We start from the raw sequence: 14,336 nt of genomic DNA on the forward strand, positions 1-14,336 counted from the left end.
ATTTCTTTTAATTTCCCGCACCCCGATGCATGCTGGGAGGCCGTCTATGCATATATGACCCCTCCTCAGGCTTTTCCTATTGAACAGGCGAGAGGCGGGTTGCGAAAGGCCCTCACTTTGTCTATTGAACTGCCTGAAAAGAAAAAGGGAGATTTGAATCGCCCCACTGAAACGAGCCCGTTTGGACAGAAGAGGGAAGGGATGCGTGTGGTTGCCGTGCGGTTTTTAAAATTATTTTAATTTTGTTGTTTTTTTCAGGCACTCCTGAAGACAGCTGAGAGGAAGGGGTCCTTAACTAGGGCAGCAGGAGTTGGCGCAGGCGCAGAGCAGCCGGGCAGCCTGGATGGAGCGTTGGTGAGTAGGGGGGGAATGGAAGAGTTCATTTGTTACCCCTGGGGGGGGGAATATCCCCAAAAATAGCAATTGAACCATTTAAAGTGCTGGGTAATCACCCCAATAGGTGATTTTCAGGGCAATTTCCAACTCCAGGGGAATTTCTCCCCTTTTTCTTGCTGGGGCAATTAATCTTTGCGGTGCAATTGAATTAAACCTGCTGTTGCAATTCCTTGCACTCTTAATTTTGCAGATTTAAATGCATGCCCTAGTAGCTGGATTTGCAAAATTAAGAGTGCACTTATTTCTCCTAAAAATTTAATTTAAAAAAACCGGTTTGGAAAAATGCTTCATTGGCCTTCTAAAAAAAAATGAACTCACCATGTTAGTTGTCATTTCCAGTGAAATTCAATTTTCCCTTTCTTGCAAAGCTCTTGGGAGCCAGCAAGAAAGTGGTGGTCTTAACTGAACCAAACACTAGGAATTAAAATTGCAAAATTAAGGGTCCTCCCATTTCTTGCTTTCATTTATTTTAAAAAGCTTCCTAGATTTGCAAATAAATGATAGCGGATCATTGAGCGCATTTGAAATAATTGCAGGTGCAGAAATATTTATTTTCACTCCCTTCTTTCCACAAAATGAAATCAATGGTAACAGCATGCTATAAGTGGCTTTCACAGGAAACTTAAAATAAATAGGGTTTTGGTTTAGCAACAGGGGTGTTGGGCAGTGATTCAAATGTGGGGTTTTTCCCATGCAACCATGTAACAAAATACAGGGGTTCCTTAGATTATTGGTTTTCCAAAATTTTAAACAAACAAACATACATCTTAACTGTACTTGGTTTAATTTTAGTTACATTGTTAAGTGACTTCCTCAAATCCCCCTTGCTGAGTTTCAATGTATATCATTGTAACAGTTTTCCAAAACCAATTTTCTCATAAAATTAACTTAATCGCTTAACATCATACTTTAGCTTCATTTTGACTTTAAACATATTATTCTCTAACATCACATAATTAAATCCTAGGCCTATCTGGTATTTGCAAGTATTCCCAGTTAAGTTATCTTAGCATATTTAACTAAATAGTCTTTGAATTTCATCCAGTACTCCTGGTACTCCTCCTCCTTCTGGTCGCGGACTCTTCCGAAAAGTCCATCGTCTTCATCTGCCATTCCTCCACTGCTGGGACTTCTTGTGATTTCCAATTCTTAGCTAACAAAATTCTAGCTGCAGTTGTGGCACACAAAAACCTCTTTTGGGGGCGATTCCGAACCTATTATTCCAAGAAGAAAGGCCTCTGGTTTCTTAATAAATGTATATTTTAACTTTTTTTTTCAATTCATTATAAATCTTCTCCCAGAAGTCTTTCACCTTGGGGCAAGTCCACCACATATGATGAAAGGTACCCTCTTGTTCTTTGCGTTTCCAACATAGATTATCAACTCCTGCCCCCGCGCTGCCGATCTCGGAGCGAGATGGACCTGGCATACGTCTGCGAGTGGGAGAAGCGCCCCAAAAGCAACCACTGCCCCTCCATCCCTCTGGTCTGCGCCTGGTCCTGCCGCAACCTGATCGCGTTCACGACGGACCTCAAGAATGAAGAGGAGAAAGGTAATTTCTTGCAGGGAAAAGCCTGTCGAGAAAACCCAGAGCGGTTTCCGCTCTCCAGTTGAGCATCACTCGTAAGTCTAAGGCTGGCTCTCCTCTTTTCTTTTCGCCTTCTTCCTTAGACCTCACCCACATGATTCACATCCTGGACATGGAGCACCCCTGGGACGTCTGCTCCATCAATTCCGGACACGTGGAAATCATTACTTGCTTGGAATGGGATCAGTCGGGTAAGGAAACCCTCAACGCGGTTTGCAAATTACACATAGCAATGAAATATATAAGCATAGCAATTATGTGTGTATGTGTATGTGTTTATGTGTTTTTGTGTGTGTATGTGTGTGTGTGTATATATGTGTATATATGTGTATATATATATATATATATATATATGCTTTCGTAGATTTTCACGGGTATAGGTATGCAGGTTTTGGTGTCCTCGGGTGTCTTCCCGTGTAAAAGTTGGGGTGTCTAGGCGACGTTTCGACGAGGTCTCACTCGTCATCCTCAGCTTCAGGATCTGTCCTTCCAGTGAGCACCCAGGGCTGATTTCCTTCCGAATGGAGAGGTTGGATCTTCTTGCAGTCCATGGGACTCTCAAGAGTCTCCTCCAGCACCAGAATTCAAAAGCATCCATTCTTCGGCAACCAGCCTTCTTGATGGTCCAGCTCTCACTTCCATACATCACTGAAGATGACGAGTGAGACCTCGTCGAAACGTCGCCTAGACACCCCAACTTTTACACGGGAAGACACCCGAGGACACCAAAACCTGCATATATATATATATATATATATATGGATAATCTCGTTGCTCTGTGTTTGTGTGTGGTATGTATATATGTGTGTGTGTGTGTGTGTGTGTGTGTGTGTGTGGAGGCAGTGAGAGATTTTACTTTCTTGGGCTCCATGATCACTGCAGATGGTGACAGCAGTCACGAAATTAAAAGACGCCTGCTTCTTGGGAGAAAAGCAATGACAAACCTAGACAGCACCTTAAAAAGCAGAGACATCACCTTGCCAACAAAGGTCCATATAGTTCAAGCTCTGGTTTTCCCAGCAGTGATGTATGGAAGTGAGAGCTGGACCATCAAGAAGGCTGATGGCCCAAGAATGGATGCTTTTGAATTCTGGTGCTGGAGGAGACTCTTGAGAGTCCCATGGACTGCAAGAAGATCCAACCTCTCCATTCGGAAGGAAATCAGCCCTGGGTGCTCACTGGAAGGACAGATCCTGAAGCTGAGGCTCCAAGACTTTGGCCACCTCAGGAGAAGAGAAGACTCCCTGGAAAAGACCCTGATGTTGGGAAAGATGGAGGGCGCAAGGAGAAGGGGACGACGGAGGACGAGATGGTGGGACAGTGTTCTCAAAGCTACCAGCATGAGTTTGACCAAACTGCGGGAGGCAGTGGAAGACAGGAGGGCCTGGCGTGCGCTGGTCCAGGGGGTCACCAAGAGGCGGACACGACTAAACGACTAAACAACAACGTGTGTGTGTGTGTGTGTGTGTGTGGATAATCTCTGCTCTGTGTGTGGTGTGTATGAATATATGTGTGTGTGTGTGTGTGTGTGTGTGTGTGTATGGATAATCTCATTGCTGTGGGTGTGTGGGCGTATACACACACAGACACTGTTTTACAATTTAAAGTGCAGTGGTACCTTGGTTCTCAAACTTAATCTGTTCCAGAAGCCCGTTCCAAAACCAAGGCACGCTTCTTTCCCGTAGAAAGTCATGCAAAACAGATTAATCCGTCCCAGCAACTTAAAACAGCAATTTAACATGAATTTAAGATTAGCCTCTAGGCGCAATGATGCGTTTGGGGCACAGGGTGGGACAGAGAAAATTGGCCTTAAGCACTTCGATTGGAAAGCTTTCGTAGATCCAAGGTGAGAGGCTGTCCAAATCTGTGGGGAGGTTTTTTTCTGGCGCTTCTTCCAGACGGAAGAGCTTTTTCGACTCTCTCCCACTGCAGGATCCAGGCTACTGTCCGCCGACGCCGACGGCCACATCAAATGTTGGAGCATGGTTGAGCACTTGGCCAACAGCTGGGAGAGCGCCGTGGGCAGTGTGGTCGAAGGCGACCCCATCGTGGCCCTCTCGTGGCTGCACAACGGCGTGAAGCTGGCTTTGCACGTGGAGAAGGTGAGCGAGGTTGGACGGGAGGGTTTTCTCGTCTAGGGCTTGCCGATCAGAAGGTCGGTGGTTCGAATCCCCGCAATGACAGGGTGAGCTCCCGTTGCTCGGTCCCTGCTCCTGCCAACCTAGCAGTTCGAAAGCACGTCAAAGTGCAAGTAGATAAATAGGTACCGCTCTGGCGGGAAGGTAAGCGGCATTTCCGTGCGCTGCTCTGGTTCGCCAGAAGCGGTTTAGTCATGCTGGCCACATGACCCGGAAGCTGTACGCCGGCTCCCTCGGCCAATAAAGTGAGATGAGCGCTTTTTTTCCAATAAAAAACCTTCCAATTAAATATCCAATCATAATTAGAAAAATTAAAAAACTAAAATAAAAAAGATCGAATGGTATTGATTGATTTCTCGATTTTTTATCCCGCAGTCGGGAGCGTCGAACTTTGGCGAGAAGTTCTCGCGGGTTAAGTTCTCCCCGTCGCTGACGCTCTTCGGGGGCAAGCCGATGGAAGGCTGGATCGCGGTCACCATCAGCGGCCTGGTGACGGTCTCTCTGCTGAAGCCCAACGGGCAGGTGCTGACCTCGACGGAGAGCCTGTGCCGCCTGCGGTGCCGCGTGGCGCTGGCCGACATTGCCTTCACGGGCGGGGGCAACATCGTGGTGGCCACGTCGGACGGCAGCAGCGCCTCTCCCGTCCAGTTCTACAAGGTCTGCGTCAGCGTGGTGAACGAGAAGTGCAAGATCGACACGGAAATCCTGCCGTCGCTCTTCATGCGATGCACCACGGATCTTGCCCGCAAGGACAAGTACCCGGCTATCACCCACTTGAAATTCCTCACCCGGGACATGTCCGAGCAGGTGAGGCCTTCCCCGGTGGCAAGTTCGAATCCCCCCTCGCCATAACTGTCAACTGTCCCTTATTTGGCGGGACAGTCCCTTATCCCAGCGCCGTGTGCCGCTGCTGTCCCTTATTGATGATGTCCCTTAAATTTCCCGGGTTTCAAAGGAAGCAGCTCCTCTCCCTCCCTCCCTGCCGGCCCGACTTGTCGCCCTATTGTGGTTTGGTATACAGTGGTACAAGGGACGCGGGTGGCACCGTGGGTTAAACCACAGAGCCTAGGACTTGCCGATCAGAAGGTCGGCGGTTCGAATCCCCGCAATAACGGGGTGAGCTCCCGTTGCTCAGTCCCAGCTCCTGCCAACCTAGCAGTTTGAAAGCACGTCAAAGTGCAAGTAGATAAATAGGTACCGCTCCGGCAGGAAGGTAAATGGTGTTTCCGTGCACTGCTCTGGTTCACCAGAAGCGGCTTAGTCATGCTGGCCACATGACCCGGAAGCTGTACACTGGCTCCCTCGGCCAATAAAGCGAGATGAGTGCCACAACCCCAGTCGGCCACGACTGGACCTAAAGGTCCGGGGTCCCTTTACCTTTACCTTATACAGTGGTACCTCGGGTTACATATGCTTCAGGTTACAGATTCCACTAACCCAGAAATAGTACTTCGGGTTAACAACTTTGCTTCAGGATGAGAACAGAAATCGTGCTCCGGTGGCGCGGCGGTAGCAGGAGGCCCCATTAGCTAAAGTGGTGCTTCAGGTTAAGAACAGTTTCAGGTTAAGAACGGACCTCCGGAACGAATTAGGTACTTAACCCGAGGTACCACTGTACAGCGTTTTTCTCTGCTCACCCCCCAGATGTTGCTCTGTGCCTCCAACCAAAATAACAGCAATGTGGAGTGCTGGTCTCTGCGGAAAGAGGGTTTGCCGGTCAACAATATCTTCCAGCAGATCTCCCCCACAGGTGAGTTTCTGGAGCTCAGGCGATGCTTCCCTGCATTTATAAACGCTGCCCATCTGACTGGATTGCCCCAGCCGTTGATTTCTCCATCTCTCCTTTCCTTCATTCTGTCTCTCTTTTCCATCTCTCTGTCTCTCCTTTCCTTCCTTCTGACTCTCTCTTCAATCTCTACCTCTCCTTTCCTCCGACAACAACCCTGCGAGGTCGGTTGGGTCAGAGGCACAAGTGGCTGGCCCCCGAGCCGTCGTATAGAGAGCTCTGTGGCCGAGTGGGGAGGATTCAAACTCAGGTCCTGGTCCAACTCTCTTAACCGCTACGCTGCGCTTCTTATTCTCCTGCCTTCTTCTTATTTCTCAGTCGGTGACAAGCCGCCCATGATTTTGAAGTGGCGGATACTCTCGGCCGCCAACGACCTCGACCGCGTTTCGGCCGTGGCTCTCCCGAAACTCCCCATCTCCTTGACCAGCACGGATTTGAAAGTCGCCAACGACACCAAATTCTACCCTGGCTTAGGTGAGGAAACCTCTCCCTGTCCCCTGGAAATCTTGTCGTTATTATTCTTATACCGTATATATATATTATTGAATTTTCAAAAGTTTGACATTTATCCTTCGGTATCCCTCGTTAAGTTTATCGTTTCTCAACTTCCTGCCCCTTCCCCCCCCCCCATGGCGGTTTAATTTCTCCCCTCCGCTGCTCAATACCTCATCGTTCTTCTTTTTTTCCTTTTCCCAATCTTTTTATCGGTTTTCCCTTTTAACGAAACGTCACCAAATTAATACGTTTTTCCCCCTTCCAAAGTAGACTTCCAGTAAACTCTTTCCTTGACATTTAACCGCATTGTAGTCCCCGGTTAGTTCCTTTTTAAAAACCCGTTTCCTGGTAATCTCCTTCTTATTGCAATGTTGCCATTTTATGCATTTAACGTAGAAAACCTAGCTGGCAGCTGTCCATTTACCCATACGGTACCGTATTTTCCCGTGTATAGGACGAGGTTTTTTGACCCAAAAATCATGCCAAAAAACAGGTCGTCCTATACACAGATAGTTGGCGGCCCGCGCTCTAGGGAGCTTCCCACCTGAAGCGGCGCACAAATTTGATTGGGGCGTCCAAATTTTGTGGCTGGGAACGCATTAGAGATTTCCTCATAGGGATCAATGGAAATCGGGGACTTGTTATACAAACAAACCGATTGATCAATAGGATGGCGGCTAACAGATTGAGATTGAATCCTGACAAGACAGAAGTATTGTTTTGGGGGGATAGGAGGCGGGCAGGTGTGGGGGACTCCCTGGTCCTGAATGGGGTAACTGTGCCCCCGAAGGACCAGGTGCAGCCTGGGAGTCATTTTGGACTCACAGCTGTCCATGGAGGCGCAGGTCAATTCTGCGTCCAGGGGAGCTCCATCTGGGACGCAGGATGAGACCCTCCCTGTCGGCAGACTGTCTGGCCAGAGTGGTGCATGCTCTGGGTATCTCCCGCTTGGACTACTGCCATGCGCTCTCCGTGGGGCTACCTTTGAAGGTGACCCGGAAACTGCAATTAATCCAGAATGCAGCAGCCAGACTGGGGACTGGGAGTGGAGACCATATAACACTGGTCCTGAAAGACCTACATTGGCTCCCAGTATGTTTCCGAGCACAATTCAAAGTGTTGGTGCTGACCTTTCAAGCCCTAAATGGCCCAGTAGACCTGAAGGAGCGTCTCCACTCCCATCTTCCAGCCCGGACACCTACCAGTGCCGAGGGCCTTCTGGCGGTTCCCTCACTGCGAGCAGCCAAGTTACAGGGAAGCAGGCAGAGGGCCTTCTCGGTGGTGGCACCCTCCCTGTGGAACGCCCTCCCACCAGATGTCAAAGGGCAAAATAACTACCAAACTTTTAGAAGACATCTGAAGGCAGCCCTGTTTAGGGAAGCTTTTAATGTTTGATGTATCGCCGTGTTTTAATATATTTTTGGAAGCCGCCCAGAGTGGCTGGGGAAGGCCAGCCGGATGGGCGGGGTATAAATAATAAATTATTATTATATTATTATTATCGATCATTTTGCGAGTGACTTCTGGGGAACGCATTGTGTTGAGTGTGTGGGTCTTGAGTTCCAGTTTCCCTCTGAAATGTCCCCCGCCTCATGCTGTTCCCCCACTCCTCCGCTGCCCCAGGACTCGCACTCGCCTTCCACGACGGCAGCGTCCACATCATCCACCGCGTCTCCCTGCAGACCATGGCGGTCTTCTACGGATCGACATCCCAGCGTCCGGCGGACGAACAGGCCATCAAGAGGCAGCGGACGGCCGGACCCCTGGTCCACTTCAAAGCCATGCAGATGTCCTGGACGTCACTGGCCTTGGTCGGCATCGACAGCCATGGGAAGGTAAATGGAAAACTAACAACAACGACTAGTCTTTATATCACAGCACTTTATATATTTTCCAATTCTAATATAAAAGGTAAAGGGACCCCTGAGCATTAGGTCCAGTCGTGACCGACTCTGGGGTTGCGGCGCTCATCTCGCTTTACTGGCCAAGGGAGCCGGCGTACAGCTTCCGGGTCATGTGGCCAGCAGGACTAAGCCGCTTCTGGCAAACCAGAGCAGCGCACGGAAACGCCGTTTACCTTCCCACCAGAGCGGTACCTATTTATCTATTTGCACTTTGAGGTGCTTTCGAACTGCTAGGTTGGCAGGAGCAGGGACCAAACAACGGGAGCTCACCCCGTCATTGCGGGGATTCGAACCGCCGACCTTCTGATCAGCAAGTCCTAGGCTCTGTGGTTTAACCCACAGCACCACCCGCATCCCAATTCTAATATAACTCGTTACAAAATGCCTCCAAGTTTAAATAAATGTAGAAGGGTCAAAAATTCCTCTTTGCAAGTCTTTGGATAACCCTACTAGTATTGTTCACTGCTTACAATGATCTTTCAAATATTGTATAAATTTACTCCAGTCCTTTTGGAATAATTGATCATGCTGGTTTCGGATTTTTCCCATCAGCTTCGCAAAGTCCATCGCCATCTTTGGGCTAAAATAATTCTTACCGCTGTCGTTGCACATAAGAACAATTTTTAAATCTTTTCTTGGTGTCTCTACTATACCCAGTAAAAAGGCTTCTGGTTTTTTAACAAAAGCCTTTTTAAACATTTTCTTTAACTCGTTATATATCATTTCCCAGAAAGCCTTTACGTCTTTGCAAGTCTGCCACAAGTGGTAGAATAAACCTTTACATTTCTTTACATTTCCAGCACTCGCTAGATCTTGCCTTAGACATTTTTAGCAAGTTTAGCTGGTGTTAAATACCATCTGTTCATCATTTTCTGCATGCAGTTAAATTAATGCCTTCCTTCCACAACCTTCCCCAAGATCCTAACTGAATATTATATCCAAAATCTTTAGCCCAGGGGTCAGCAAACCTTTTCAGCAGGGGGCCGGTCCACTGTCCCTCAGACCTTGTGGGGGGCCGGGCTATATTTTGAAATAAATATATGAACGAATTCCTATGCCCCACAAATAACCCAGAGATGCATTTTAAATAAAAGGACACATTCTACTCATGTAAAAACACGCTGATTCCCAGATCATCCAGGGGCCGGATTGAGAAGGCGATTGGGCAGCATCCAGACCCCTTGCCTTAGTTTCCCTACTCCTGCTTTAGTCCATTGTATCGCCACCCCTTTAACCTCTTCATCTTGAGTATGATTACGTTTCCAACGCTTATTTGGTGGTTAAACGGTGATCTTCCCTTCCGACCTCTCCGCAACGCCAGCTCAGCATGCTCCGGATCTCCCCGTCTATGGGCCACATCCTGGACATGAACATCTCCCTTCGCCATTTGCTATTCCTCCTGGAGTATTGCATGGTGACCGGCTACGACTGGTGGGACATCCTTCTTCACGTCCAGCCCAGCATGGTGCAGAACCTGGTGGAGAAGCTTCACGAAGAATACATGCGCCAGAATGCGGCCCTGCAGCAGGTGAGGCCGGAAGGGGAATGGCAGAAGCTCCTTCGCCCCGAGTGCGTTGGAGTTGAGTGGACGCCGCCAAAGGACTTGATTTAAATCAAATCGATTTAAATCACGATTTCAATCAATAGCCAGTAAGACTTGATTTAAATCATTACTTTTTTGCAGGCAGACTCATTCTTGCTGGTATCGTCTTAATATTTGCAACCAGATGACTGGATTTCTTATGGACAGGGCCGATCCTGAATGTGACCATTATGCTCATTTGCCTTCAGTCCCAGTGAAGCTCTGTTGGATGAAATATTCATTGCCTCTGGGCTATTCTGGGTGGAATCGTGCATCGTGTTTTAAATTTATACTGCGCTGACTAACACGTCGCAATCTGCTCTGGGTCGATATTGCGTAGAATTTCACGGCAGGATAACCCTTTATTTCTGCTTTGGCAGGTGCTCTCGACCCGGATTATTTCCATGAAGGCGTCGCTGTGCAAGCTCTCCTCCACCACCGTGTCTCGGGTGTGCGACTATCACGCCAAGCTTTTCCTGATCGCCATCAGCTGCACCCTCAAATCGCTCCTCCGCCCCCCGGTCCTGAACACCCCCGACAAAAGCCCCGGCGACCGTCTCACGGAGATCTGCTCCAAGATCACCGACGTCGGTGCGTGACAGTCTCCCCAGTGACATACCGTATTTTTTGCTCTATAAGGCTCACTTTTCCCCTCCTAAAAAGGAAGGGGAAATGTGTGTGCGTCTTATGGAGCGAATGCAGGCTGCGCAGCTATCCCAGAAGCCAGAACAGCAAGAGGGATTGCTGCTTTCGCTGCGCAGCGATCCCTCTTGCTGTTCTGGCTTCTGAGATTCATAATATCTTTTTTTCTTGTTTTCCTCCTCCAAAAACTAGGTGCGTCTTGGGGTCTGGTGCGTCTTATAGAGCGAAAAATACGGTAATAACAAGAACTCCCTTTCCAGATATCGACAAAGTGATGATCAACTTGAAGACGGAGGAGTTTGTCTTGGAAATGACCACTTTGCAGTCTCTCCAACAACTCATCCAGTGGGTCGGCGACTTTGTCCTCTACCTTTTGGCCAGCCTTCCGAACCAGGTGAGACCCCGCCCCAAGCTCCCCACTGCGCAAACACTTTCCCAAATTGTCTTCCGGATCGATCGACCGGCAATCCGGCTCTCCGCCTACTTTCTACGCGTGAAAACCCAAAATATTCAAAGAGTCTTTAAATTTCTTCCAGTCTTCTTGGTGTTCCTCTTCTTTCTGGTCGCGGATTCTCCCGGTTTTGACCGTCCTAACCTGCACCCTTTCCCCCCAGGGCTCGGGTCCCGTCCGCCCGGGACACAGCTTCCTCCGCGACGGCTCCTCTCTGGCCATGTTGCGTGAGCTGATGGTCGTGATTCGCATCTGGGGCCTCTTGAAACCCAGCTGCCTGCCCATCTACACGGCCACTTCCGATACGCAGGACAGCATGTCCCTCCTCTTCCGGCTTCTGACCAAACTTTGGCTGTGCTGTGAGTAGGGGACGAGGCTCGATGCAACTGCAGATATAGCAATATAGAAATGAAATTAAAGCGGAACTTATTCATTAATAAGGGCTGTTGCGCGAGGCTCCATGCAACTGCAGATTTTGCAATATAGAAATGAAATTAAAGCGGAACTCATTAATAAGGGCTGTTGCGCAAGGGTCAATGCAACTGCAGATATAGCAATATAGAAATGAAATTAAAGCGGAATCGATTCATTAATAAGGGCTGTTGCGCAAGGGTCAAGGCAACTGCAGATTTTGCAATATAGAAATGAAATTAAAGCGGAACTTATTCATTAATAAGGGCTGTTGCGCAAGGGTCGATGCAACTGCAGATTTTGCAATATAGAAATGAAATTAAAGCGGAATCGGTTCATTCAGCCTTTATTCGCATAATTCAGACCAGGGTGGATAAAAATCAGTGCAAACCGGATTCGTTTTTTATTTAAATCAGATTTGTTTTTTTATTTAAATCAGATTTTTAAAATAAAGTGCTAAGTTGTTGTTTTTTAACCAGATTTGTTTTTCATTTAAATCAGATTTTTAAAATAAATTGCTGTGTGTGTGTGTGTGTGTGTGTGTGTGTGTGTACACACATATATATTTATATAAAAGGTTTAACCACATCAGTTAACAAACATGGATACACATGCTGTAAGTTATCATTTTTTTATTTCAATTGGATTTTTAAAATAAAATGCTTTTAGAGGGGTAAAAATTATCTCTAAGTTACATTATAGTCCAAAGGATGTTAATCAGGAAATAAGGATTTCAGTTTTTCATGTGTGCTAAAACTCCGTCTGAGTAAAACCTTGCTTCCTGGTCCGCTAGATTTCTAGGTGCAGGGATTTCGAAGGCAAATTTCAGGGAGCAGCTTGGCATGTTTAAGAGGAAAACCCCGCAGGAATGGAGACGGGGCTTTCTGCTGAGCTTTGCATGCAAAAGCAATTTTTTTACAAAATTTGCAAGTAAAATCTTTCTCCCTGACACGCTAGCTTTCTAGATGCAGGGCAATTTTATTTTTTTCGAGGTACCCAGATTCACTTCCTCTGTGCCTGACCTCCCCCCCCCCAATTGCCCCTCGCAGGTCGGGACGAAAGCCACCCCAGCGAGCCGGACGACGCTTTGATTGACGAGTGCTGCCTGCTGCCCAGCCAGCTGCTCATCCCGAACCTCGACTGGTTGCCCGTCAACGACGCCATCATCCACAAGCTGCAGAGCAAGCAGCCTGTCCGCATGCAGTTCGGGAAGCCCCCGGGGCAGGGGCAGGGCCACCCCGCCTCTCTGCAATTCGACGCCTTCGTCAGGTAGGTGTCGGGCGATGGGGAGACAGCGGAACTCCCTGCCACAGGAATGCCACCACCAGCTGTCATGGCTTATTTGAAAGAGGACTGGGCATACAGTGGTACCTCTCAAATCAGAACCAGTGAAGGTCCAGTGTGAGTGTCTGGAGGTGGTTGGAGGATGGATGGCGGATAACAGATTGAGGTTGAATCCTGACAAGACAGAAGGACTGTTCTTGGGAGACAGAGGGTGGGCAGGTGTGGAGGACTCCCTGGTCCTGAATGGGGTCACTGTGCCCCCGAAGGACCAGGTGCGCAGCCTGGGGGTCATTCTGGACTCCCAGCTGTCCATGAAGGCGCAGGTCAATTCTGTGTCTGCCAGCTCCACCTGGTACGCAGGATGAGACCCTCCCTGCCCGCAGTCTCGCCAGAGTGGTGCATGCTCTGGTTATCTCCCGCTTGGACTACTGCAATGCGCTCACCGTGGGGCTACCTTTGAAGGTGACCCGGAAACTGCAACTAATCCAGAATATGGCAGCTAGACTGGGGACTGGGAGCGGCCGCCGAGACCACATAACACCGGTCCTGAAAGACCTACATTGGCTCCCAGGACGTTTCCAAACACAATTCAAAGTCTTGGTGCTGACCTTGAAAGCCCTAAATGGCCTTGGCCCAGTATACCTGAAGGAGCGTCTCCACCCCGGACACCTGGGTCCATCTCCCGAGGGTTTTCTGGCGGTTCCCTCATTGCAAGAAGCCAAGTTACAGGGAACCAGGCAGAGGGCCTTCTCGGTGGTGGCGCCCTCCCGTTAGATGTCAAGGAAATAAACAACCATCTGACTTTTAGAAGACATCTGAAGGCAGCCCTGTTTAGGGAAGCTTTTAATGTTTAATAGGTTATTGTATTTTAATATTTTGTTGGAAGCCGCCCAGAGTGGCTGGGGAAACCCAGCCAGATGGGCGGGGTATGAATAATAAATTATTGTTGTTATTATTATTATTATTATTATTATTATTATTATTATTATTATTATTGCTGCTTCCCAAATGCCGATGTTTTGCCTCCTTAATTCAGGGCCCCCGGGCAGCCAAAGATCGACCACTTGCGGCGGCTCCACCTCGGAGCATACCCCACGGAGGAGTGCAAATCCTGCACCAGGTGAGTGCCAGGGGGAAAACAAAACCCCGGCAACGGGAGGCAGCGTTGCTCAGTGCTTACAGCACCCCCGGTCTGGTCTTCCCCATCTCCTGGCGGGAGAGCGGCGGCCCCGGGTTCGAACGCCGGTAGGGCTGGGGCAGGAGGAGAGGGGGAAATACCTGTGTGGTTTAGACCTCCGGGACGCTGCTGCCGACCTGTGCTGACCGTATGGGGCTAAGACGCAACTTCCGGTCTTGACTCCGCAGGTGCGGCTGCGTCACCATGTTGCATTCGCCTAACAAGACGACGGCCGTCAAACAGTGGGAGCAGCGCTGGATCAAGAACTGCCTCTGTGGCGGGCTTTGGAGGAGGATGCCGTTAGGCTACTCGTGACGGCGCCCCCGCCAGGCCGGGAGGAAGGACTGCAGGGAAGCCGGACTGGGAAAAAATAAGGCGGTTTTGTAAATATAAAGGTTCTGAGTTTTGCAAAATGGCTGTTTTCGTGTTTCTTGGCATTCCCTCTCCTAAAGAGTCTCTGCTTTTTCGAAGATCGAAACGCC

At 48.8% G+C, this 14,336-nt stretch overlaps 1 protein-coding gene across 1 annotated transcript; it reads left to right on the forward strand.

The window, feature by feature from the left end:
• The first annotated feature begins 126 nt into the window (after positions 1-126).
• Positions 127-14,267, forward strand: MED16 (mediator complex subunit 16). The gene is made up of 15 exons (XM_028713423.2): positions 127-354; positions 1,772-1,948; positions 2,068-2,175; positions 3,917-4,086; positions 4,498-4,929; positions 5,767-5,872; positions 6,227-6,382; positions 8,027-8,238; positions 9,629-9,835; positions 10,270-10,480; positions 10,792-10,925; positions 11,146-11,341; positions 12,443-12,662; positions 13,714-13,797; positions 14,043-14,267. Exons 2-15 carry the CDS (start codon positions 1,813-1,815, stop codon positions 14,167-14,169), a joined length of 2,499 nt encoding a protein of 832 aa, XP_028569256.2. The 5' UTR covers positions 127-354; positions 1,772-1,812; the 3' UTR covers positions 14,170-14,267.
• The last annotated feature ends 69 nt before the right edge of the window (positions 14,268-14,336 follow it).

The sequence above is a fragment of the Podarcis muralis genome, chromosome 18 (assembly GCF_964188315.1).
Source record: "Podarcis muralis chromosome 18, rPodMur119.hap1.1, whole genome shotgun sequence".
In the NCBI taxonomy this organism is placed as follows: Eukaryota; Metazoa; Chordata; class Lepidosauria; order Squamata; family Lacertidae; genus Podarcis; species Podarcis muralis.

Bases quoted from the DNA above. Each gene is read 5' to 3' on its own strand.
- MED16 (XM_028713423.2), top strand. From the start codon at position 1,813: ATGGACCTGGCATACGTCTGCGAGTGGGAGAAGCGCCCCAAAAGCAAC. The intron at 1,949-2,067 runs GTAATTTCTTGC...CTTCTTCCTTAG, and splicing joins CAAGAATGAAGAGGAGAAAG to ACCTCACCCACATGATTCAC. The intron at 8,239-9,628 runs GTAAATGGAAAA...CCGCAACGCCAG, and splicing joins GCATCGACAGCCATGGGAAG to CTCAGCATGCTCCGGATCTC.